This window comes from Furipterus horrens, unplaced genomic scaffold, assembly GCF_987537825.1.
Source record: "Furipterus horrens unplaced genomic scaffold, mFurHor1.1.pri manual_scaffold_17, whole genome shotgun sequence".
In the NCBI taxonomy this organism is placed as follows: Eukaryota; Metazoa; Chordata; class Mammalia; order Chiroptera; family Furipteridae; genus Furipterus; species Furipterus horrens.
Genome location: NW_028327187.1, coordinates 22,472,675 through 22,500,346, shown reverse-complemented (window position 1 = coordinate 22,500,346; position 27,672 = coordinate 22,472,675). Strand labels below are relative to the sequence as shown.

The 27,672-nt window shown below is 38.9% G+C and overlaps 1 protein-coding gene across 1 annotated transcript; it reads left to right on the top strand.

The window, feature by feature from the left end:
- Nucleotides 1-5,388: 5,388 nt before the first annotated feature.
- ZNF449 (zinc finger protein 449) lies at nucleotides 5,389-21,276 on the top strand. Its single transcript, XM_090264686.1, has 5 exons — nucleotides 5,389-5,428; nucleotides 7,723-8,168; nucleotides 9,689-9,893; nucleotides 19,931-20,044; nucleotides 20,237-21,276. Exons 2-5 carry the CDS (start codon nucleotides 7,815-7,817, stop codon nucleotides 21,139-21,141), a joined length of 1,578 nt encoding a protein of 525 aa, XP_090120812.1. The 5' UTR covers nucleotides 5,389-5,428; nucleotides 7,723-7,814; the 3' UTR covers nucleotides 21,142-21,276.
- Nucleotides 21,277-27,672: the final 6,396 nt, after the last annotated feature.

Here is a 27,672-nt window from a genome sequence, read left to right as displayed (position 1 = left end):
GAATCCAGTGTCTCCTAACTATACCCAAAATGTCCAGGATATAATAAAAATCATACAAAGGACAAAGAAGGTCACAACTTAAATGAGGAAATACAATAGACTGACCCTAACACTGAGCTAATTCAGATATCAAAATTCTCTGACAAAGATTTTAAAGCAGTCATCATAAAAATAATTCAAAAAAGCAATTATAAAATCTCTTGGAAAAAACTTAAAATCTCAGAAAACAAATAGAATTTATTTTAAATAACTGAATGAGAATTATATAACTGAAAAATACAGTAATCACAAGATAGCCACAGTGCAGAGATTTCTGAAAAGTAAGCTCAGTCAATCATCCTGCCAGTGGCTAAATTACAATGCAAACTAAGTTCCAAACTTTACAAGGTGTCTTCTGTTAAAGTAAGGGCATTTGCTGATTGGAAAGAAATGGGATCCTGAATATCAGAATGGGGACATATGGACAGATCATAATAAAGCTGGGGACAGTGAACCCCTAACTTCTGCTGAGTCTTCTCTGCCAATAGAAGCAGTACTTCCACCCCTGTCTGAAGAGGTTAACCCTGTTGTGTCTGAAAACCTTTAATAGCTTCCCCTGAGGTAGTTCACTTCCAAACATTGCTGATCATCCTCAGAATCTGCCCCTCATCACCTGTTTTAGCTTCTTGACTGATAACTAGCCTCGAGTTCCTGCAGGTTCCAAAAAGTGAAGTACAAAGTGTGATCCATGAGGAGGCATGCTACACGCCAAAAGAACTGTGTGACTTTTCCAATTTATACAGACAGAAATCTGGGGAATTTGTGTGGAAATGAATATTAAGAGTATGGGATAACAGTATGCAGAACATAAAGTTGGATCAGGCTGAATATATGAATATGGGGCAAATAAGCAGACATTCTGTACTCAAACATGCCACTCAAGAGGTTAGAAAAGGCACTATCGCTTTTGTTGATTGGTTGGTTGGTTGATTGGCTAGCTGAAACATGGACCAAAAGGTGGTCTACACTAAATGAATTTGAAATACTAGGATGGCCTTGGTATACTGTATCTGAAAGTTTAGGGAGATTGAAATGTAAAAGTGGATTTATTTTAGAAGACCTACTCACCCACCCTGAGAGAACATATCTTTCATGATTGTGAGAAATACATTTGTGAGGGGAACCCCAACAACTTTGAAGAACTCTGTGTTCACTCTTCTCTATAGGTCAGAAATTACAATGATTAACTACTGCAACTGAACCAGTAACCTTAAATGGAATGGGGATAACTGGATGCCAGGGCACCAGGAGCCAAGTGAGGGCACTCAATAGACAAAAGACAAGGTGGGCATAGTTACTGTAATGAATAGCAGAGTCAAAGAAATAATGAGAACAGTCTGATTCAGAGACTTATGGTGTCGGCTAGTTGATCATAGTGTCCCCTGAAGAGAAATAGATGATGGGCAGTCTACCAAATCCTTACTTGAGCTGTATAAGCAAATAGTTCTAGGTTAAATCTTCTGAAGTCTAATTTCAGTCATTGAAACAGAGATTCATGGCTCCCAAGCAATTCCAAGACTTGAGCCAGTTTACAGGCCTAGAACCCCTTGAATGAAGGGTAGGTGAGTTCCCCTAAAAAAGGACTCCCTCTATGCCACCAAAAATATACATGTATACTGTTAATCTTTCTGCTAAGCTTCCCCAAAGGGACCTACAGCATTTTACCAGGCTGATTATGCATTAGGGAAAAGGAAATAATCAGACTTTTCAGGGATTATTGAACACTGCTTCTGAATTGACACTAATTCTGGGAGGCCCAAGGTGTTCCTGTGGTTTACCAGACAGAATGCGAGTTTATGTAGATCAGGTGATCCATGAAGTTTTAGATCAGGTCCATTTCAACAGTGGGTCCATTAAGTATCCAAACTCATCCAAAATGTATAATTGGAATAGATATGTTCAGTAACTGGCAGAATCCCAAGATCAGTTCCCTGATCTGTGGAGTGAGAGATAGTACGGTGAGAAAGGCCAAGTGGAAGACACTAGAACTTCCTTTACCTAAGAAAACAGTAAATCAAAAGCAACACCACATTCCTGGAGGGATTTCAGAGACTAGTGATACCACCTAGAACCTGAGACATGCAGGGGTGATGATTCCCACTACATCTTCATTCGACTTGCCTGTTTAGCCTGTGTAGAAAACCAGATGGATATTGGAGGATAACTTAACCAGATGGTGATTCTAATTGTAGCTACTATTCTATGTTATTACTTGGGCAAATTAATACAGCCCCTGGTACCTGTTATGCAGCTATTGATCTGGCAAATATAATACTTTTTTTCTCAATAACTGTTATTATAACCACCAGAAGCAGTTTGATTTCAGCTGATAAGGCCAGCAATACATCTTCACTGTCCTACCTCTGTGACATATTGACTTTCCAGCCCTATGTCATAATTTAGTTTGTGGAGATCTTGATCAATCTTCCCTTCTACAACACATCACAAAATTCTGTTACATTGATGATGATAAGCTGATTGGACCTAGTGAGCAAGAAGTAGAAACTACTCTAGACTTCAGGGCTTCCCTAAGTGTCACTGGGCTCCAGCTTGAAGCTCAGTAATTTTCATGTGGTTTCCTGAGGCAAAGATTTCTCCAAAATCAGGTCTGTTCCCAGCCCATTGTTTGTAAACTAGAGCCAACTTGTCATCACTCTTAATCACAATAGGGCCCAATAGAAAGTATCTTCAGGAAATTTGAAAGTAAACCTTCAACAGGAAAACAGTATATCTCTTTGGACCCAACAAGATACAAGGATGCTTTAAACTAGAAGGGGTTTTTGATGGCATGCCCATGATAAAAAATGTGTGTATGTGATTGTGTGTAGAGGATGTGGAGTGGGGTTCCTTGCCAGTGCGCACCTTATCCTGTAGACCTTCTGATATAATTCGCTTCCCCTTTTACTCCCCACTTTTCCCAGATACTCTTATTCCTCACTTCTGGATATGCTAACTTGGATGGTCCTGGGAGCACTGACCTCACAACTTCATTGCAAAACTATTTTTCTAAGTTCACCATTAAATGAGACCCAGCTCTGCAGACCCCAATATAACAGCTCACAATGTTAAGCACTAACTAGGTGCCAGCAGTGTGAGCAAAACATACATGCTACTCTCCCTTTCATCCTGAAAATAATCCCAGAAGCCATTTTACCAAGGAGGAAATTGAGGCCCAAGGAGGAATGGTAATTTGCCGAAAGTCACACAACTAGTGGGCAGCCAGCAGAGAGCCAGGATTTGGACCCCTTTGATCTAGGTGCAGCGTTAACACAACTATTGCTGTAGCTACACTGCCACCTTGTGGAAACAGGCTCCCTTCACTATTCACTCTGTTCCTGGTGGGAAATCTAGGGGATGAAAGTTCCAGACTAAACAACAAAAAGTCACTTGGCCATGTAAGATCTACTCAAGGCAATGAAGACTGTCCAAGTGGGGAAGTAAGACTCTGTGATGTCGCAGTCCTTGGAGCCAACCAGCCACAGGTGAGACCTCTCTCTCTCCCTCACCTAATCCCTCGGCCTCACAAGCTCTGCACACTGTTGTGGACTTCCTGGGACAGGGTGGTAAGGAACTGCTCCAACACCAGCAGCTCCAAGATCTGCTTCATGATGTGCATCTCAGGCTAAAGCCACCACCCATGGCAAAGCATCAGGGGCCACCAAAGGGTTTCTCCAGGGAACAACAGCAGAATTCACAGAAGTGCAGGTGGGAGGCCTCCACACTGGGCCTTTGGTTGAATGGGGACAGCACCTGATTTCAGGCACAGGGACACTTTTGGTTTCACAATCAAGAGCCCTTTCTGCTCCTGGGAGCCTGGGCCAGATGCCATCATCAGATTCCTGTATTACTTTGGCCCTCAAACCAACCGTTACTGCTGGCAAAGGTGCCCCAGAACCTCTTACAACAATAAACAGCATATGTAGGAGTCAGCATGCCAGAACCTCCATGTCCCAGCCCATAAACCCAACTTAAGCCACAGAGGAGCTGTCTCCAATACCTTGGCTTCTGTGGGTTTGGGAAGGTGGTGCACCTACCCCCATGTCTTGCTTCCACCAGGACCGAGGAAGGTAAAATGGCAGGCAGCTCTCCTCTCTCTGTCTTGAACCCATGCAGGACTCGATCCTGGTTCCATGTAGAAAGTACCAGCACTCAAGTTTGAGGTCCAAAAACCAACAATACTAGCTCCAAACCAAAGTGATGACAACTTTACTAAATGATAACATAGCATCTAGCTGCCCTGCAAGTCTCCACTGACCACCCAGGTGGGAAAATTTTACTCCAGGGGAAGGACCAGTGAAGGACAAATTGGAAGACAATAAGGGTAGATTATCAGGCAAATCCCAAAACCTGAGAAACCTCTGATGGTAGCTGAAGGGTAAAAGGAATATGTGAAGTACACAGGTGGGTGATCAAGTCTTTAAGAGAAGGTAGCTCAAGGCCATTATGACCTGTGAGCCAAAGACCAGAGTCACAAAGAAAGCTTATTAAAATGTAAATTACAGAGCTATTGCGAGATCCTCATGCCTCAGAGTGTCAGGAAGGAGGACCAGAAATATGATTTTTAAACAAGCTCTCCCTAGAAATCCCCTTTACATAAAGAGGTTTGAGAATCACTGGCGACATCATAACAGATTCACAGGTCAGTGTGGACCCCGAGAAGGAATTTATCTGCTGAGATAGACTCCTCATTTGGGTCAACTCAGGACCCAAATTTTATAAATAATAAGAGTTTAGCAGCCATTTGCTGACAGGATCTTCCCCAGGGGAGTTCAACCTGAACTTCGGGCTTCCCACACTATGCTACTTTATTTATGCCATCTGGCTCAACCACTACAGGGAAACCCTGGTTTCCCCTTTCCATCATTGGACTGAGGCCTGCCCTGCCCAATCAGAACTGCCTATTTGGAGACTTTATTTACATAGAGGAGACCTAATTGAGAACCCGAGCAAGAACTTTCACTATAACAGACAGCCTCCCCTTTGTCTCAGTGGAACAGAATTTAAGTTGCTACCTAGATCTGTGTCTCTTGGGCTACAGCTCCTTTTGGGGGGCAAATAAAAGCCATTTATTCTTTATTGCAGTCTAAATTTTATTTTTTTACATCCCCAACCACTCCGGGTACTCTTGAGCTGACGGGAGAGAAGCCCTGGCTAGGATCAAGAATATGACAGGCCCCATGCAATCCTCTGGGATTTGGAAGCCTCTATGATCGGAAATGGAATGCCTTGCAAAGAAAAGCCCCAAATCTTCTCACGTCAGCAATCTTCTGTCCCCGCCCCAGGGGCGGGGTCCTGAGGCATGCCAGGAGTTGTAGTCTGCTGCGCGGCCCCGCGCCTGCGCACTAGGCACTGCGCCGAGTGAGCTGGAGGAGCTGTGGGCACCCAGGCGGTGAGTCCCGGAGCGTCCGGAGGGCGTGGCAGTCCCTGGGGCTCGGGGAGTGGGGCTCCCATCCCTTTTGGGCTACAAAAATTGGCCATCTCCAGGCCTGAGCGAGCGGCGGGCCCCTGGCCCGCTCGAGTCCCCGCCTCCGATCCTTGCGACCCGGCCGGGCCTTCCCAGGGGGTCCTCCGGGGCTGGCGTCGCCCCTCCAGGAAGCGAGACATCTTTGCCCTGGAGTGCGCTGGAGCCGCACCCTTGCAACCAGCATCCGATTTTAAAAAGGCTTTTAGACATTTAGGGACTTGTCCCCCTAACCTTTCCCCTAGTGTGCCCTCCTTTCCCGACGCCCCTTGCCTCTTTCCGAACGCCTCTTTATCCACGGGCCCTGTGAGGGCGCGTTCATTTGGGAGGGTTTGGGGAGAAGCCATTAGCCCTGAGAAGAAGTGAAGTTTTCATCCGGAAAAGCCAGTGGAGGGAAACCCGGACGGTGAGTTCCGTGGGAGACGTGAGGTAAGGTTTGGGTCAGTTAAGGGAGCGCTGCCCAACCGTGAGGCTGGAGCACATGAAACGTGGGACCCCGGCCTAATCCGGCAGGGTTCCTGGATGCCCTCCAGCGACCGTTCTGTGCCTAGACACGGGAGTAGACGCTTCCTAGGAATGAGTTCTTTCTAGCAGGGCTGTCTCCGTGCCAGGCACACTGCTGTTGGCTTTCCATGCAATTGGATCCGCCAAAGGCAGTTTTATGAGGAGGATGTTACAGAGAGAGGCACTGGGCGCCATTTAGGGAACTGGTCCAGGGATGAGATGGGAACAGTGTTGTTTTTTGATGACTAGGCAGAAAAACAGTTGTATGTTTTTTTCTTGGTCCCGTCCAGGAAAGACTTAGGTAGACGAGCTGTGTGAGCAAATGCAGAGAGAGGACCCGTAGCACACGGCAGGTACCGGTCTTCACACATGTGGAGACACCAATGTGACTGCCTAGTGATCTCAGAGACTGCGCCAGAAACATTTGGATGTTTCTAGACACAAACATCATACTGGTGTGTGGTTTTTAACCTCATCGCCATTTCCCCCTGGCATTTGCTATGGGTCCTGGGACACGTTCTTCTGTCTCCGTATGCCTCAGGCCTCAGTGCCCTCAGCTGTATTTAGTGTGTAACACCAGTACCCACCTCCTAACATTGGGCGAGGGCTCAGTGAACTAATATATGTAGGAGGCTCGGAACAGCACCTGGCGGGTAGCGTGCTGAACATAACTGTGCTTCGTTGTTAATGCAGACCAGATTCCTGATGGCCTGCCCTGTGCAGTGTGTTTTTCTCATGAGAAAGCCACTTGGGATGCCACTGCAGGATGAGGATGACGGTGATGTTGGCTGAACTACACATACCTGGAGTGGAGAAGAATGGGGGATTGTTTTTGTTTGTTTGTTTGTTTTGTTGTTTTTAGGATTTTACACCAGGTTTATTGAAGAAAGGGAGGGAAAGAGGTTAGATGTGAAAGGAAACTCCCAGACCAACTTGAGGTCCCATAGAAGCAAGGGAAGCGGGAAGGGAATGGGAAAGGAAGCGGGAAAAGAAAGGGAAAGGGAAAGGGAAGGGGTAGTAGAGACTCTGGGTCACCTAAGCGGCCTGTAGGAATTGCTTTGGGATTGTTGAGTTGTTGCCTTTTCAGGGCATGGCTCTCGCTAAGATTCCGGTGATCGAAGGTGACTGAGGGTTACTCAAAGCTAGATGAACTTTCAGGGTTATTCACCAGTGTTGTAAGTATTGCTCCTCAGTATTTCTCTGTAGCTTACTTACATTCAGAAACACAAGAGAGTTATTATTACACTGGGAATGGGATATAGGCCATCAGATCTATAGGAGTTAATTTAAGGGAAAGGATTCTTAGCTTTAGGTCCAAGGAATTCTAACACAAAGCTGTCTGATAGAACTTCCTGCAAGTGTCTACTAAGCACTTGAAATGTGAATAATATGAATCAGAAACTGAATTTTTATATTTAATAATTTAAATTTAAACTGTCCCATGGAACTATTAACTACCATACTAGACAGGACAGTTTTAGAGGGTCCATGGATGGCCTTGGAGATGTTGTGAACTTTTTGAAACTGGATACAAAATTGGATTTATATGTGTGTTTTTCTAAAAAGTTAGTCCATGGCTGTCATCAGATTCTCAAAACCACTGAAAAGATTACAATTTGCTGCTTTAGGGCTTTGGTGAAAAGTAAGCAATTAAGGGAGCTAAGGATGCCGTCTGGTAACCACTATTGTTTTTCCTTTCTCATTTGCTCTGTCCTCAGCTGTAGGTCCTCCACCTAAGAAATACACAAAGAAACAAATTTGAATCTGAGACTTCAGGCCCAGATAAATTGGATACTGCTGGAAGAGGGCAATGGCTGTTGCCCTGGGTTGTGCAATCCAGGCCTCCTTGAATCAGGGCTCCGTGTTTCAAGAGTATGATACTGACTCTGAAGTATTCCGTCAGCGCTTCAGGCAGTTCCAGTACAAAGAAGCTGCTGGACCTCATGAAGCTTTCAACAAACTCTGGGAGCTTTGCTGTCAATGGCTGAAGCCAAAGATGCGTTCTAAGGAACAAATCTTGGAGCTTCTAGTGTTGGAGCAATTCCTAACAATTCTCCCCACAGAGATAGAGACCTGGGTGAGGGAACATTGCCCAGAGAATAGAGAAAGAGTTGTGTCACTGATAGAAGACTTACAGAGAGAACTTGAGATACCAGAGCCACAGGTGAGAAAAAAAGCTTGGGATATGTGTAATTAACCAAAAGGAGTAGTAGACACATCTGGTACCAGATTAGACATTTTGTCTTTGTCCCAAGATTTCCCTGCAGTGATTTTCATAGTTTTCTTTTGTTGTTATCAGCATATGGGTCAGTGATCGTCAGCTATTAAATTCAACCCTTCAAACATTTGGTAATGTCTGCTTTGCTATCCTAAGATAAAATTTATTGGGAGTATAATCTACTTATAGATATGAAATCAAAACCATCAATATAATAAGTGATGTATAGTCTGTGGGCCAGAAGCAGACCAAGGCCTATTTTTATATAGCTCATGAGCTAGTAATAGTTATTAGCTTTTTAAAGTGCTGTTTTTAAAAAAAAGGATCGGCAACAGACCAACACAACCCCAGAAAGCCTAAAATAATTATTCTATGGCTATCTCCAAAAAGGTCTGTCAACTGTAAGTCAAGTAGGATTTAGAAATAATATAAAAGAAAAGGAACATACTGTATTAGAAACTAATAAGCATTTCAGTGTACACATGTCTGGACTTGAGTGCAGACAGAGCTGGAACACTATGAGCAGTGTCGCTACTGGTCATGTGATTTTTCCAAGGTGGCAAACAACTCTTGGTGAATCTGAACAATTAGTAGTATAGTCTTTCTTTGATTTCCAAAGTAGTACTTCCCTAGAAAAGTCAAGTCAAGCTAAAATTTGCAAAAATACATTGTGATGATATGACCAACAAGGGGAGGTTCTTGACAGGTTCTTTTTTACCTATGTGAATACTTGAGGGAACACTCCGAATTTGGTAGGGACCTGGAGCAGTTGTGCACTACGCATTATCTATACTCCCATCTCTGCCCACTCAATTCTGATAGCCAGCACCTGTGTCTCCTGGGGGTGGTGGGGCTGCCCATTGTTCAGAAGCACCAAGTAAAATCTGTTTGGGGTGTGCAATAGCTGAGCACCATGAAGAAGGGAGCAAGTAGTTCTAGTTGGGCATCGGGGGCACTGGAGTCTTGTGTGTTGATGGGGCTCTGCAGTGAGCCTGCATGAACAAGACTTCTAAAGTCTGCTGCCTCCGGGATGCAATGCGTTGATGATTTCCCTTCCTTTCTGTGTCTCCTTGTGTGGCTTACTGCATGAATTTTGTTTTCATGTGGTCTAATGCTGCATTGCTAGTATGGTGGGCACCAGCCATGGGTGGCTCTTGAGCACTAGAAATGTGGCTAGACCAAATGGGGATATGCTGTCAGTATAAAATGCACAGCACATTCAGAAGGCCTAGGCTGCACAACAAAGTAGGTGAAATATCATAGTAGTACTGGTTACGTTATGAAATTATGATATTGTTGATATATTGTGTTAAATACTGCATGTTATTAAGATTGACTTTACCTATTTCTTTTACTTTTCATGTGGCCCCTGGAAAATTTAAAATGACTTGAGTAGCTTGCATTATATTGCTACTGGGCACTGCTGGTCTGGACTTGAGTGTGATGGGTTTTGGCATTTCCCCCAGATCGATAGGCAGGAAATGCTCTTGGAAGACCTGGCAGCAGTTGGAATGACAGACATACCACCAGACATCCATCTGGAGGCACCCCCACTCCAAGCAATGGGACCTGTTCCCGAGGCCCCAGTGGCAGAGGCATGGATTCCACAGGCAGAGCTGCAGGAGCTGAGCTATGGTGCTGCTGGGGAAGGCCAGCCCTTTCTGGACCCTGGTAAGGCAAGGGTTTTATTTCTTTCCCTTTTTTCTGTTTTGAGAGCTCAGGAGCTCTCCAGGGTTGGGGTTGTTGGAAACACTAAATACTGGATGAAAATGGATCACTCTCACAAAGAGGAGGAGGAGGAAACATCTCTTTGTGAGTAGCCAGCCACGAAGCATGTTAGATAGCTTGGGATTCAAAATTCCTTGAGCTAATGACCCTGCTGAAGAAGCCTATATTTCTCTTTTTATTTTTATTTTTGAAATATACGTAACCTTAGATTAACTTCTTAACCATTTTTGCATGTACAATTAAGTGGTAATGAATGTATTCATAATGTTGTGAAACCATCACCACCACCCATGTCCACAGCTATTTTCATCTTGTAAAACTGAAACTTTGTACCCATTTAAACAACTGCCCACTTCCATCTCCCCCTCAACCCCTGAACCACCATTCAGCTTTCTATGAATTTGACTATTCTATGTGCCTCATATAAATGGAATCATGTACTATTTGTCTTTTTGTGACTGGCTCATTTCACTTAGCTTAATGTCCTCTAGTTTCATCCATGTTGTATCATATGTTAGAATTTCTATTCTTTAAAAAACTGAATAATATTCCATTGTGTATATATACCGTATTTTGTTTATCCATTTTTCATAACTGTGTACTTGGGTTGCTTCTATGTTTCAGCTATCATGAATAGTGCTTCTCTGAAAATGTGTATACAAATATCCCTTTAGACCCTGCCTTTACTTCTTTTGGGTATATAACCAGAAGTGAAATTGCTTGATCATATGTTCATTCTATTTTTAATTATTTGAGGAACCATACTGTTTTCCACAGTGGATGTACCATTTTGTATTCCCACCAACAGTGAACAAGCTTTCCAATTTCTCCACATTCTTGCTAACACTTGTTATTTTCTGGTTGTTTTTTTCTTTTTTGATAGTAGCATTCCTAATGGGTGTCAGGTGGTAGGTATCTCATTGTAGTTTTGATTTGCATTTTCTAAGTAGTTAGTGATGAACATTTTTTCATGTAATTATTGATCATTTGTATATCTTCTTTCTTTTTCTAGTCTGATGGCACACTTTATTTAGTTTTTGTTGTTGTTTTTAAATTTTTATTGAATTTATTGGGGTGACATTGATTCATAAAATTATATAGATTTCAAGTGTACAGTTCTATAATACATCATCTATATATTGTATTGTTTGTTCACCACCCAAAGTCAAGTCTGCTTCCATCATCATTTATCTTCCCCTTTCCTTCCTACCAACCCCCACACCCTTTCCCTCCGGTAATCACCATACTGTTGTCTGTGTCCATGGGTTTTTAAGGTTTTTTTTTTTTTTTTTTTTGGTTAAGGCTGTCTGGTCAAGTCCTTTGCACATTTTTAATTGGGTAGTTTGGTTTTCTTTCTTGAATTTTAACATTCTCTATATATTATGGATATTAATCCCTTATCAGATATATGATTTTGTGACTACTTTTTGCATTCTGTGGGTTGCCTTTTTACTCTGTTAATATTGTCCTGTGAAGGACAAATTTTTAAATTTTTCATGAAGTACTGTGTCTACCTTTTCTTTTATTGCCTATGCTTTTCTTGTCATTGCCAAATCCAATGTCAGCAAGCTTTTGCCCTATATTCTTCTAACAGATTTATACCTTTAGGTCTTTGATTCATATTAAGTTAATTTTTACATATGGTGTTAGGTAAAGGTCCAACTTTATTTTTTTGTATGTGCATATTCAGTTTTTCCAGCACTATTTCTTGAAAAGACTGTCTTTTCTCCATTGAATGATCCTGGTATCTTTGCTAAAAGTCATTTGACCATATATTTAAAGGTTTCCTTCTGGGCTCTGTATTCTATTCCATTGGTCTGTATGTCTGTCTTTATGCCAGTATTAAACTTTTCATTAATGTAACTTTGTAGTAAATTTTTGAAATCAGGGAGTTTGAGTCCTTAGGCTTTGTTCTTTCTTTTCAAGATTGTTTTGTCTATTTGAGGTCCCTGGAGATACCATATGAATTTTAAAATGGGTTTTTATGTATTTGCAAAAAAATGTCATTGAGATTTTGATAAAGATTATATTGACTCTGTAGATCACTTTGGGTAGTATTAACATCTTTTTTTTGAAAATTTTATTTATTTATTTTTAGAGAGTAGGGAAAGGAGGGAGAAAGAGAGGGAGGGAAACAAAATTGAAGTGAGAGAGAAACATTGATCAGTTGCTTCTTGCAAGTGCCCCAACTGGGGACCGAACCCACAACCCAGGGATATGCTCTGACCAGGAATCGAACCAGTGACCTTTTGCTTTGTGGGACAACACCCAACCAACTGAACCACACCAGTCAGGGTAGTATTAACATCTTAACAATATTAAGTCTTCTGATCCATGAATGTGGAATGTATTTCTATTTATTTATACCTTCTTTAATTTCTTTTACCAATGTTTTGTGATTTCTATTATTGTACCTCTTTCACTTACTTGTTTAAGTTAGTTCCTACGTTTTTTTTTCTTTTTGATGCTGTTATAAATGGAATTGTTTTAATATTTTCCAGAATTTTTCATTGTTCATTGTTAGTGTATAGAACTGGAACTGATTTTTGCACGTTCATTTTGTGTCCTGGTACTTTGTTGACTTCATTTATTAGTTATAACAGTTATTTAATGGAATCTTTAGGTTTTCATTAGATCATATAATCTACTCATAGAGATCATTTTACTTTTTCCTGTTCATTTTGAATGCCTTTTATTTCTTTTTCTTGCCTAATTGCTCTGGCTACAACTTCCTGTACTGGGTTGGGTAGAAGTGACCAAGTGGGCATCCTTACATTCTTCCTAATCTTAAAGGAAAAGCTTTTAGTCTTTCACAAGTAAGTATGATGTTCCCTGTATTTTTTTCATATATGGCTTTTTATTATGTGGAGGTAATGTCCTTCTGTTCCTATTTTGTTGAGTGTTTTTATCATGAGAGGATGTTGAATTTTGTCCAATGCTTTTTCTTCATTAGTTAAGATGATCATGTATTTTTTATTCTTCATTCTGTTAATGTGGTGTATTATGCTGATTCATGTTGAAACATCTTTATATTCCAGGAACAAACACCACTTGGTCATGGTGTATAATCCTTTTTATTAAATAATTTTTTATTTTTCAATTAGTTGACATACAATATTATATTAATTTCAGGTCTACAATCCAGTGATTAGACATTATATAACTTAACTAAGTTATCACCCTGAAAAATTTCATACCCATCTGAATATACATAGTATTCCTTATTCTGTACTTTACATCCCATGACTGTTCTGTAACAATGAATTTGTACTTCTTAATCCCTTTGCCTTTTTCACGAATCCCCCCCAACATCCCTCCCATCTGGCAACAATCAAAATACTTTCTATTATTCTGTTTCTGTTCTGCTTATTTGTTTGTGTTTTAGATTCAGTTGTTGATAGATATGTATTTATTGACATTTTACTGTTCATATTTTTGGTTTTTTGTTTTTGTTTTTTCCTTCTTAAAGAAGACCCTTTAACATTTCATGTAATACTGGTTTTGTGGAGATGAACTCCTTTAGCTTTTCCTTTTCTGGGAAGCTCTTTATATGTCCTTCGATTCTATATGATAGCTTTGCTGAGTAGAGTAATTTTAGTTGTAGGTCCTGCTATTCATCACTTTAAATATTTCTTGCCATTCCCTTCTGGCCTGTAAAGATTCTGTTGATAAATCACCTCCCTTGTAAGTAACTAATTGCTTTTTCCTTAGTGCTTTTAAGATTCTCTCTTTGTCTTAAACCTTTTGCATTTTAATTATGATGCGTCTTGGTGTGGGCCTCTTTGGGTCCACCTTATTTGGGGTTCTCCGTGCTTCCTGGACTTGTATGCCTATTTCCTTCACCAGGTTAGGGAAGTTTTCTGTCATTTTTTTACAACTAGGTTTTCAATTTCTTGCTCACTCTCTTCTCCTTCCAGCACCCCATGATACCTGGGGCCACCAGGCACAAGCTATAGTACAATCTGAAGATAGTTGCTACTTGTGCTAGGCTTGGAGGTGCCCAGGAAAGGCCACACTGTGAACCAAGGCTGGCTGCCACTAGTGCCTGGCCTGGGGCCACTTAGCAAGAGGTATGGGGTACACAGAGGCCAGATGCTTCTTGTTTGAAAGATTTTAGGAAAGTCCAAAGCATTAGGTAAGAGAGGCCAGTTGTATGGAAAAGCCACTGGAAATGGCTTGGGTGGGCCTGCAAGTTGGGTGGAATGTGGTCTCAGAGAATCACCAGGTGGGGTGAATAGTATGAGCCAGTTTGATGGAGACTCAGATATGTCACCTGCCTGCCAACTCTGTGGGGAGAGGTTTCAGAAAAGGAACAATGGCCTCTGCCTCCACTTCTGTCTGTCAGAAAGCTGCCCCCTCCCCTCAGCTCGTGTCACCCTAATGCCAGACAATTCAGTTCCTTCTGCTATGTCCCTGGTTCTTTTCAAGCTGCTGCGCCAGTGCTGTAGCTCAGAAGGAGTGAGTCCAAATAAGTCCATTTGTGGGCCCTTTAAGAGGAACTGCCTGGGACTGCAGAAGCCCTCCATCTTCTCTGCCAAAATCCCTGCTGGTTTTTACAGCCAGAAGTTATGAGGACTTCTCTTTCTGGCTCTGGAACCCTGGGCTTGGAGACTTGGTGTGGGCCTGGGACCCCTTACCCCCCAGGGGGGACCTCCATAACCAAGATATCCCTCCAGATTTTAAATGGCCACATGTCGGTTTGGGACTAGCCCGTTCCTTGTCTCCACCCCTCCTACTAGTCTCATTGTGACTTCTTTAAATCCCTAGTTGTAGGACTGCCATTTAGTTTTATTTCAGGTGGTTCTGAATGATGTTTGTTCTGTAGTTTAGTTGTAGTTTTTGATGTGATTGTAGGAGGACTCATGTACTGCATTTACTTAACGCTGCCATCTTGGCCAGATGTCTGTATGTTCCTTTTAATATGCTGCTGAATTCGGTTTGCTAATATTTTGTTCAGGATTTTTTCATCAGGGTTCCTAAGGGATATTGTGTAGTTTTCTTATAGTGTCTTCTGGCTTGGTATCATGAAAGTGTTAGGAAGTGTTTCTTCTGCTGTTTTCTTAAAACTTTGAGAAGCATTGATGTTTGTTTTTCTCTAAATGTTTAATATAATCCATCAGTTCCAGGACTGTTCATCAGATTTTTGATTACTGATTAAATCTCCTTACTAATTCTAGATCTAGTCAGAGTTTTCTGTTTCCTTATGATTTAGTCTTGTTAGGTTTTGTGTTTCTAGTAATTTGTCTGTTTCCTCCAGTTATCCAATTTGTTGATGTATGACTTTTCTTCGTACTGTCTTATTCTTTTTAGTTATGGGAAATCATGGTAATGTCCCTACTTTAATTTTGATTTTGGTGAGTTGAGCCTTCTCTCTTTTTTCTTAGTCCATCTAGTTAAAGATTTGTCATCTTTGTTGATCATTTCAGAGAACCAACTTTTGGTTTTATTGATTTTCTCTGTTGTTTTTCTAGTCTCTATTTGTTTATCTCTGCTTAATCTTTATTGTTTCCTTTCTGCCAGCTTTGGGTTTAGTTTTTTTTTTTCTTTTCTTAGTTCCATAAATTGTAAAATTATGTTGTTTTGGGATCTCTCTTCTTTCTTTCTTTATTTTTTAAGTATATTTTATTGATTATAGTGTTATAATAGTTCCAATTTTTCCCCTTTGCTCCCCTCCGCCCAGCACCCTGCCTCCCCCAGCAACCCCCCCCAAGTCCATGCCCATGGGTTGTACATACAAGCTCTCCTGCTTCACCCTTTCATATATTCTTCTTCTTTTTTAAAATAATTAATTAATTAATTACTTTAACAATAAAAAATAACAATCCCTCCCTCTTAGTCTTAAGATCCTTTATAATCTCTTCTTTATTAATGAAAGTATTTACGTACAGTGTGGGACAAAATTAGATTTACAGTTTTGAGTATGTGAAACAGTTTATTCTAGTATTATTATTTATTAATTATTATATTATTTTCAATCAAACAACTGTAAACCTACTTTTTCTCCACCCTGTATAGCTGTAAATTTCCCCTTAGCACTGCATTCAATGTGCCCCATAAGTTTGGATATGTTGTGTTTTCATTTTCATTTATCTCTAAGTATTTTCTAATTTCCCTTGTGATTCCTTCTCTTGATACATCGGTTGTTTAAAAGTATGTTATTTATTTTCCACAATTTTGTCAGTTTTCCTATTTTCTTTCTGTTATTGTTTTCTAACTTGATCCTGTTATGGTCCAAGTAAATACTTTGTATGATATCTGTCTTTTTTAAATCAATGGAGAGTAATTTGTGACCTAACTCGTGGTCTATATCCTGGGTATATATTACAGATAGGGAGGGACTTCTGTCATTTTGCTCTTTGTTTTCTATATGCCTTATAGATTTTTTTGTCCCTTATTTTATACATAACTGTCTTTAGGCTTAGTTGATTTTTTTTGTAGTGTAATGCTTCAATTCCTTTGTCATTTCTTTTTGCATTTATTCTACGGCTATTTTCTTTGTGGTTACCATGAGGATTACATTTAACATCCTGAAGTTATAACACTCTGCTTTGAACTTATAACATCTTAATTACAATAACATCCATAAATTTCACTCTTACAGCTCCATCCCCATTCCTTTCAGTTGTTGATGTCACAAAATTACATTTGTATACATTATGTGCCCTGAAATATAAACTAATAATTATGTTTTTACCTTGAACACCTCTCTTATTAGAGTATCTTTGTTATTATAAAAAAATTGAGCTGGTTCTTATTCAAATCTACCATGTCTGTGAAACAAGGTTTAATCATGCATTAAACGAAGGTTTCAAATAACACTATGCTGGGAATATGTTACATGTTAATCACCAATAGTTTTCTCTCAATATGTTTATTGGCATAACGGTTATGCAATAATAAAATACAATAAAATTTTATAATGCTTTATTTATACCAATAGTTCCCACAGTACAGTTCTTCAAATGGGAGCATAAAATTAATAAAGAGAAGGAATGTGTGAAAGTGGCACATAAAAGATGTGAAGGCTGGAAAAACAAATCAGTAAGGTGTGCCACATCTAATTCCTTTGACAAAATTATAGTACTAGTGTATTAAATATAGCCGTGAAAAAAATGAATTTTCAGTACCTTGGACCCAGCCATTTGCATGGTGACAAAGCCAGTGTGGAGGAGAGAAAATGATAAAAAGCCAAAACAAGAGACTTGAATTGCTCTTTCACAGAGAGCAGATAGAAGTTGCTGAAATAAGATGATTTGAAGGCTTCTCTGCCCAATGCAAACAAATCCCCAAAGGGTGTAGCCAAAGATAATTTCCTAGGAACCTGGAAGGCTTTGGGGAATTTCTAAGATCTCAAAGAGAAACTGGCCATCATTGAGGACACAATGAGAGAAGAAGAATCAATTCATAAGGAGTTGAAAACAAAGTCACTCTAGAAAGGCACATTTAGGAAATGTTTGAATGAGAAGTGAGTGAAAATCTTAACACAAGGAGAAGAGGCTGAATATGGAGAGAGAAGTCAGTCAAAGAGAAATATGGTTACACCTGGATCTAGATCTTTAGAATAACATCAGCTATTATTATACCAATAATTATTTTTAAACGCATTGTTCTCTTACATAGAAAAGAAAATGGGGAGTTACAAATAAGTTACCATAATACTAGTTTTCAGGCTAATAATTTTGGTTTTTTTTTAATGTATTAGTCACTGAAATCATGTAGAAAACAAAAAGTAAAATTATAAATTATTGTTACAATAATACTAGCTTTTATAATTGCCCACCTATTTACCTTTATTGAGATACCTATTTCTTCATATGGCTTCAAGGTACTGTCTAGTGTCCTTTGTAATTCTTCTTGCAGGACTCCCTTGAGCATTTCTTTCAGGGAAGGTCTAGAAATGATGAACACCTTCAGTTTTTGTTTATTTGGGAATGTCTTAATTTCTCCCTCACTTTTGAAGGACAGATTTTCTAGACATAGGATACTTGGTTGACAGTTTATTTCTTCTAGCACTTTGAATATATCAGCCCATTGCTTTCTGACTTTCAAAGTCTCTGATGTAGAATTTGTGTATTTTCTTATTAAGGTTCCCTTATATGTAACGAGTCTCTTCTTTCTGCTGCTTTCAAGATTCTCTCTACCCTTGGCTTTTCAGAGTTTGATTATAATATATCTTGGTGTGGGTCTCTAAGTTCATCTTTGAGTTTGTTGAACTAATTAAATGTTTATATTTATGTCTTTCATTAAATCTGGGAAGTTTACAGCCATTATATCTTCAAATGTTAGCTAGCAATATTTAGTTATAAATCTTTCTGCATATGCATTTCCATTCTCCATGTTAATTCGCTTTTGTTAGCAACAGTGCCAGATACAAAGATCATGTATGTTGCCGAGAAGCACTATTGCTCTTGATTTTAATACTTTCTAAAGCACAGGAAAGTCTAGTGTATTTAACAAGGGAGAGATAGAATGAATTTAAAAAGTAAAATATACCAATTAGGAGGAGAGGGAACTACCCCTTTATCATCACTTTGAAAGTAATATATTATGCTTTTCAAAATGATATAAGACTTATTGTTCCATAATTTAAACATTAATTATACCTTTACTGCTTTTTTAAAAGAAATGAAAACATCTTGGGTGTATTACATGAAGCACATGCTATTATAGACTGTGTAGAAAGCATGGGTTGCTGACAGAGTGGAAGAAGAAATTTAAAAGTAATGGAAGATGTCAATTGATTTTATATTAAAGTTTGGAATATATTCCCTGTCAGCAAAAGTGAAGCTGTTGGTATATGTGAAATGGAAATATACATACACACATGCACACTTCTTTATCCATTCATCCATATATGGACACTTAAGTTGTTCCCATATCTTTACTATTATAAATAATGCTGTACTGAACATTGGGGTGCATATATCTTTTCAAATTAGTTTTTTTATACTATTTAGATAAATACCCAGGAGATGAATTGCTGTCTATCTCTTTACTTTCAGTCTATTTCTATCTTTTAATCTAAAGTGTGTCTCCTGTAGATAGCATATAGATAATTTTTAAATCCAGCTTGATAATCTCTGCCTTTTGATTGAGCTGTTTCATCCATAGACATTTAATCTTGTTTTGATACAACATTTTGAAATGTAAATTCTAGCCCATTAACTTGATAGTGTTATTTTAATAATGCTAATATGTAAACATCACCCTGTATTTAGATCTCAAATCATCAGTTTCCAACCCACACTTTACTACATACCAATATTCTTTGCCAGAGCTGAGTAAGGCAAGGCAGGGGTGTGGAAAGAGGATTTGAGCCACAGGGTCTCTCTACAAGGAGAGGGGTGGTATGATGTAAGGGGAGGAAAAGTACTAGAAATTTCTCCTGGTTGTCCTTAGACTTACAGTGAGAAACACTGTTTGATGGTTATTTCGGTTACTTTCAAGAGAATCTACTTCTAGACTTCAGCTGAAACAAACATAAAGATTGCTTTTGTTGGTTGCCAATCCAGTCAATTTCCATTTTAATTTGAAATTCTCAACTGAAATTATTCCAGTAAACAGTTTCATAACTCCTACTTTTATTTTTCTCTCTTCATTTGGTGCTCAATAGTAGCATTTCTGTTTTAATATGCCAAAACTTTATTAAGACTTACTTATATTTTGTCTCTAACCTCATTAAATCTATTATCAACATAGATAAAGAAATAATTTAGTGCAGTGATTTTAGCACAGAATTGATTCCCTCTCCTTCCATAGATTAGAGGAGAATAGTTTTGAATTGAGCACAAAAGGATGTTTTCTCATTTCTGTTTTGTTCTTACCTTTAAAAAAGACTCTTGTAAGAGATTTCAGATGAAGTCATAGTAATTGAGGTTGAAGTAGATATTAAGTGGCTATATGTCCAAGATATAAGCCTGAACTCTGGAAAAACCATTGATAACCCAAACAATTATGCTTCTCATTTTTCTAATGGCCAGGATATCCAATACCAAAGCTTGATATGAGCTTTCCATTGGAGCATAGAGAAGAGGCATGGGTGAAGGAACTACAAGATTCCAAAGAAATTAAACAATTACTTGAATCCAAGATAGGTAAGTAATTATTCATTGATACTAGAGAAGAAAGAAAAAAAAAATTCAGCCTTAACCAGGGTAGAGTTTTGGATTCTATTTAGGAATTTCTATATCCCTACTAATGGGTTTAAATATAACTCTTCATTTGTTTCTTATGCTCTTTTCCCTGTGGGACACAGTGACATCTGCACTTTCTGTTTCTTCTCTCAGGTTTTGAGATCGGAATAGAAAATGAAGAAGATATTTCGAAACAGAAAAAACTGGAAAATATGTACCCATTTCTTGTTACTTTAGAGGAGAATGCTCTCCATGGTCCCAGTTTACAAAAAGACTATGTACAGTTAGAAAATCAATGGGAAAAACCCCCAGAGGATTTACAGACAGATTTGACAAAACTTGTAGATCATCAGAATTCCTCTGCAGGAGAGAAACCTGAGAGTTCTGGCTTAGAAGAACCTCTCATTAGCTTGGAAGAACCTCTCAACCCTAAAACCCATAAAAAAAAGAATACAGGAGACAAACCTCACCGATGTTCTCAGTGTGGAAAATGTTTTGCCCGGAAGTCACAACTTACAGGGCACCAGAGAATTCATTCAGGAGAGGAACCTCATAAATGCCCTGAATGTGGAAAAAGATTCCTTCGTAGTTCAGACCTGTATAGACACCAACGACTTCATACAGGGGAGAGACCCTATGAATGCACTGTGTGTAAAAAGCGATTCACTCGGCGCTCACACCTTATAGGGCACCAGAGAACCCATTCTGAAGAAGAGACATATAAATGCCTTGAATGTGGGAAAAGCTTTTGTCATGGATCAAGTCTTAAAAGACATCTGAAAACTCATTCAGGTGAAAAACCTCATAGATGTCACAATTGTGGAAAAAGTTTTAGTAGACTGACAGCTCTTACTTTGCACCAGAGAACTCACACTGAAGAGAGACCTTTTAAATGTAATTATTGTGGGAAAAGCTTTAGACAGAGACCAAGTCTTGTTATTCATTTAAGAATTCATACGGGGGAGAAGCCATACAAATGTAGTCATTGTTCTAAAAGCTTCAGACAGAGAGCAGGCCTTATTATGCACCAGGTCACTCACTTTAGAGGACTTCTTTAAGAATTATTAAAGGAGACAGGTCATGCAGAAATTAGAACTAACTAAAAAAAAAAAAAAATCTTAACCTGAAGCATCTTGGAAGAATCTTTTTTTGTTTGAGGTTATAAGAACAGCTTTTTTTTTTTTCTTTTTAAACTATCTTAAAAACCCATCTTCCAAGGCATGTGAATTCTAGAGTGTCCACCTACTCTTGAAACTTTCTTAGATTTGATATATTCTATCTTTACAACTCTTATTTTTTAATGACAATGAAAATTTTTGTGTCCCAAGCCAACTGTAGAGCATATAGTGTAGGGTCAATATAATGGATAACCATGTCTATCTGACATATCTGTTATAGCAGCACCATAATTATTCTGCTGTCATTAAAGCTGGTTATATTAGTTTAAAGCTTTATTTGTGTCCCAAGTGGCAAGAAAGGAGACAGTGTATTTTGTCAAAAAATAAAAATGTGTCAGGAACACATGGATAAAGAGGATTTCATTTGCCTCATAAAAACTGGGTTATTTCCATTGAAAATTTTCATGTTTAAGAAATTAAGATTTTAACCTTTAATTGTGAATTTTGCAAAGTTTGCTAGTCTACTTATTTGGCCATCTGGGGTGATGCTGCTTAGAGCTATTAATTTAATGATTTATTTTGTTCACAGAATGAGTAAGCTCTGTGTCGAAGAATCCATTCGGCAGTTGAAGTCATACAAGTAGAATCTAATTCAATTTAGATTGGCTAGGGAGCCAGTGTCAATTGCTTTTTACTCTCCTTTGGTATTCAACCATATGTTTCTCAGTGCTTTTTAAATTTTACTCATTCTTTAACTTGGTGTCTCCCTAAGTGTGTGTTGTAGAACTCTTAATTCTATAAGATATTCTGCAAATAATTTTGGAAATCCCTTCCTGCTCTTTCTGCTTTCTAGGGTCACAGTGCATACCAGCTTATGAGACTCTCCGACAGGTCCCTCAGTAAAGGCAAAGAAAGTACCTCTGTTGGCTCAACGTTTTGCAAACCTGTTTGACCCCAGAACCCTTTCTATGTAAACCCAAGCAACAACCCACAGAACTAGTCTTCTGCAAATATTCCTTGGAACACATTGCCTTTAATATATATTTCTATAGTTATCAATATAGTCTTATTGTTCCCAAGCCTAGTTATCTTTATTCATTTGAAGGAAGTTATGAAAAATTATTTACACATATATGTTTTTTATGTAATACACACATAAACATACACACATATCATTTTAAGGAGGCGAGGGTCACTAATTCAGATACTTTGTAAGTTGATCAGTGATTCTCAACCTCTTAATTTTCCTTATAATCGCATACACACACATTGCTACTTATATAAATGTTCTCATATAATCGTAGTAATGACTCAAATTCCTGTAGCAAGGGAAGAACTGTCTGTCAGTTAAAGCTGTTAATACATGAAAATATTTGTTCAGCCTAGTTCCTTGTTATAAAATACAAGAAATAGGACATTCAAGTATTTTACCTTTATGAAGATACCAGTCATCCTTTCCTTAACTAGAATTAGGGAAAGTATATGTTTTCTGTTCCACTGAAGTTCTTGGAACTTAATATAAGTATTTTGGGGGTATCTACTTTGTGCCTAACTAGTCCTGTTCTAGGCTTAATGGAAACTAGTAAAGAAACTAATTCATGGGTCAGGTTCATAAAGAGTTTATAATATCTTTAGTTAAACAAGAGTTGGGAAACGAATGGAGAACAATGCAAGAGAGATTTTATTAAGTGCCAAATCATATCAAGTGCTAGAGCCAGGATGTGTCCTTTAATTCTTGTCATCCCGGTCCCTGTATGATGCTGCTATAGTGTGGGGTAAAATTGAGGTCCTAGTAGCAATAAAATGTAAAATGGGAGGAGTCTGAATGTAGAGATGAAAAACACTGAATGTAATGGCTTCTCTTTTCTCTCTTGTGGAATTGCATTCCAACCAGAATAGTGCCTTAGAATAAATGTGCCCAACTGCTCTGTATCTATGCAACATTTTAATAAAGTGGAAATATATATGCTGTTTCTGCTTCAATCACATAAACTAATTGTTTGCACAACTTAGAGCTGCTTCCATGAGCAGTGGCAACAGGCACCACAATTGACTCCTGCCCCCCACCCTAACCTAAGCTGGAATCACTTCACTCTCTGCAACTATGGTGCTGGGTTTGTGCATCATTTTTAGCATTTAATACAGCCAATTCTACCTAGTAGGGTTAGTTGCAGTCATAATATGAGCTACATCCTCCCTTTCATCTATCATAAACACACATGCCAGGATTTTACAGGATGGAGAACATCCATTATTTATTTATTTGTTACAGTGTGCTGTATACTATATATATATTTTTACATATTTTATATATAAGATATATATATATATATCATATATACGTGGCAGTGAATCAAGAAATACATGAAGTAATTCTTGGAAAAAGATTATAAAACATTGTGTGGATGTGCCTAATTATACTTCAAAAGACTAAGGGCAGACTACAGTACTTACCTCCTAAGTACTATGAAGATTAAATTAAATATATTTTGTTCAGGCTCTACACAGTGTAAGCTTTCAATAGAAATCCAGCATATTGTAATGTATTTTAACTGATAAAAAGCACTTATGGCTATGGATTTTCCTCTAAATATGCCTTTGGTCACATTCCATAGTTTTTATATATAATGTTTGTATTAATCAGGATTCTCCAGAGGAATAGAAGCTTATATATATGCTAATTTCTTCTGAAAGCACCCTCAAAGACACACCCAGAAGTATTTTACCAGCTATCTGGGCTTCTCTTAGTCCAGTCAAGTTGGTAAATAGAATTAATCATCACAGTGTTATTACTAATAACTTCAAAATTGTTTATTATTACAGTTTTCATTAATACTTTCTCTGACCCAAGAGCTGTACCACAGTGCTGTTTCTCACTTAATTTTTGGTTTTGCTGCATTGTGATTAGAAAATAAGGTTCATTCTATTTCTGCGTTTAAAGTTCATTTAGTTTTCTAAAAGGCATATTTGATAAAATTTGGTAAGCATCCTAAAGACCCTAGGAAATAAGGATTCTATTTGTAAGGCACAAATTTAGAAAATAGTGTTGAACCTTTCAATTAGGTAATGTCTTTAGGAGTGTTCTTGGTGCTTATGAAGGCACAGTGACGCAAAATAGATTGCCTTGCTCCCCAACTGAATGCCTTTATTCTTGTATTCTACATTCCCCTCTTAAGAATTTTTTTTTTTTACCCATTTAATGGATGTTTTATAGCCATTGTTAATAGCTATCCAGCTATCAAAGCTGGCATAAAAGCAGGAGGCTAAAGGACCTGGGAGACACCTGGCCTCTCTATAACAGGCTGAAAAAGCTCTCCTGTGGGATTCCATAGTGGTCTGTCCTGAAAGCAGAGAAAAACTACAATGGGCTCTTGGAGATTTCTGCAGCAGTGGTCCTGAATCAGCGATTGTTTCCTAGTGTGCTGAGGAGATTGTCTAGGCTAAAGTCAAGGTAATCAGGGAACATACAGGTGAATCAGTCCCCAAATTGCTTACCATCAGGTGAGAGAGGAAAGACATTATGCTCTGCCCTCTTGTTCCTGCAGTCACCATGACATTCTGAAGAGAAACATTCTGGGCACCTCTAGGAAACTGCATGAATCTCTCTTCCTGAAACTCTCTCATTTCTAGCTTAGTCATATGGGCTGAACATTTTTATTAAGAACCAAAGCTCTGCTGTGGCTGGTGTAGCTCAGTGGATTCAATACGGACGTGAACCAAAGGATCGCTGGTTTGATTCCCAGTCAGGGCACATGCCTGGGTTGTGGGCCAGGTCCCCAGTTGTGGGCACATGAGAGGCAACCACACCTTCATGTTTTTCTCCTTCTCCTCCCTCCCTTCCCCTTGTTCTAAAAATAAATAAATAAGATATTAAAAAAAAAAATGAACCAAAGCTCACACTTAAACCTTAGGCAGCACCTGCTTTTTTTCTAGTCCTCTTTGACAGATCTAGAATGGATGGGAGAGCAGCTCATCTTCTAGTTCTCTCCTTAGTATTAGTAATCTGTTTACTCAGCCCCTATATTCTGGATTTTAAACTACTGGGATTGGGTATGGTGGTCGATTCCTACCATAATGATGTAGAGGTTCATCTCTATCCAGCCTTTTCCAGCTTGCATTGTGAGATAGGACTTCTCAGACATCTAGCAAGGTCTAAGTTCACATTTTTAACTGTCTAAAGGTATTAAAATATTACATATATATTTCTTCTGAATGAGTGAAACCCATGTCAATCCCCAAGAGACATGATACACTAATTTATTTCTTTAAATTTTTAAATTTAAATTTTAAAAAAGTTTAAAAAGTAATTGTTTATTAATTACAGTTGACATAAAATATTATATTAGTTTCAGGTGTATGACACAGTGATTAGACATTGTATAACTTATGATCATCCGAATGAATCTAATACCCACCTGGTACCATACATAGTTATTACTATATTACTGACTACATCCCCTGTGCTGTACTTTACACCCCAGTGACTATTCTGTAACAACCAATTTGTACTTCTTAATCCTATCACTTTTTTTACCCATCCCTCAACCCCTCTCTCATTTGGCAACGGTCAAAATGGTCTCTGTATTAATGAGTCTGTTTTTCGTCTGCTTGTTTATTTATTTTGCCTTTTAGATTCCACATATAAGTGACAATTTTATCTCCAAGGATTCCCTGGAAACTTGATTCATATATTAGAGGACCAGTTTACATTAAAAAGAAATGTAACTACTGAGTCCCTGAATAATTCCTCTAGATTTTTATTTGAAATAAATATGTCCGTGTTGAGTGTATGCAACCTCTAACTGCTGCACTCAGGATTTCTTTTCAACAAGGCAGTGATATATTCCATACATGATCTTTCCTCCTCTAGATACTCCTACCACCATCTTCACCTTTCAATATGGCTTGCATTTTGAAGTACTAACTTCTGAAGGGAAGACTGTCCAGGATGAATAATACTCTGTACTTCGTGCCAGACAATTTTATAGGCCTTAAACTACTCACTTCTTCATACTCCCTTTCAAAGCAACATTCATTTACTCTCCAGTATTACCCCTGCTCTGACTCCTACATAAACTGACCCAAATTTCATACTTCTGGAGAAGTGGAAAGCATGAAACGGAGAAATGCAACTTCTAAATGCAACTTTGGCCTTATCCTTCAACTGCTCCAGCTGCTGAAGAACTATCAAAGTTGAATAATTCTCTCTCTGTTGTGTCCACAACACCTTGCATGAAGGTGATGAATTCAAACCCGGGTGCTCTATCTACCTCAGCAATCTTCCATGTAGACCTTTTCCTTGACACACTGAGTTCTGAACAATAGAATCGCCAAGCTTTGGAGTCTGGTATCCCCTTAGAGGGCATGATATTAACTTTCTCACATCACTACCTTCTGATTCACCTCTTTAAAGGCCCCTGAGATTAAGAGCATCAACAAGCTCTTGGATTAATATAGCTCTACCAATGTCCCATACACAAGGAGAGAGGTCATCTATATTGGTAAAGGTGGGACTAAAAACTCAATTTGTCCATTTGATGCCGGAAAGCCTCACTGCAAGTATAGTAAGGGGGCATGTTGCTACAGGATTTAGCTGCCTAACATCTTTAGTATGGGGAAGTTGTTTTGCCCTCAAGAAAATGGTTCACTCTCCCATGAGCTGGGAGAGTGCTAGGCATTCAGTTGCATTTACAGATGCCAGTTAGGATTCAAAGCTCTCCAGTCTGTAAAAGGGTTAAGAAGCAGCATGAAGCTGACCTTGGCAAAAGTTTAAAAGTGAGGCAAGTATGAGGATGTTCAGTGGAGTAAGTTTAAGGTTTATTGTGAGACAACAAGAATGTTAATACCTGGAACTGTTAGTGGTCAGGATGTTACCGACTCAAGCAGTTCACCGCTTGGGGTGTATTTAAGAACGAGACTTGAGTGTCCTCAGGTAGTTTTATTTACTTGCAAACAAGCAAAGGAGACTGGGGATTCACATCCAAAGCTCTGTCTCTCCAAAGGGAGGCTTAGCCATTGCTTATATATACTATTTGGTTAATTACATGGTGATTTTTTTTTTTTTTTGCAGTTGGCTAAACTCATGTAGTCACCATTCCAGTTAAGTTCATTTGTTGCAGTTTTATCTGCAAATTACTGGCCTACACTTTAGCATTTAGCAAGAATAGCATTTGGTAAGAATCTCCCAAATCTTAAGGCCCTTGTACTAGCTAACAAGGGGACAAGAAACATTTAGACAAAGACTCAAGTAATGTTAGTGCCCAGTGTGCGGCAACAGCATAAAATGAAAGCTACCGGTCCTGGCTGGGTAGAGAAGCCAATTTAACAACAGAGGTGACTGGGGACTACATGGGGCCATGGGCTGTCTGCAATAGGGTGCTGGGTGGTGGCAAAGCTCCAAAGGGGTGGTGGGCTCTTTATCTCCACCCCCTCCCATCTGTAATCAGTGGGGTGGTTCGCTACAGAAATCAC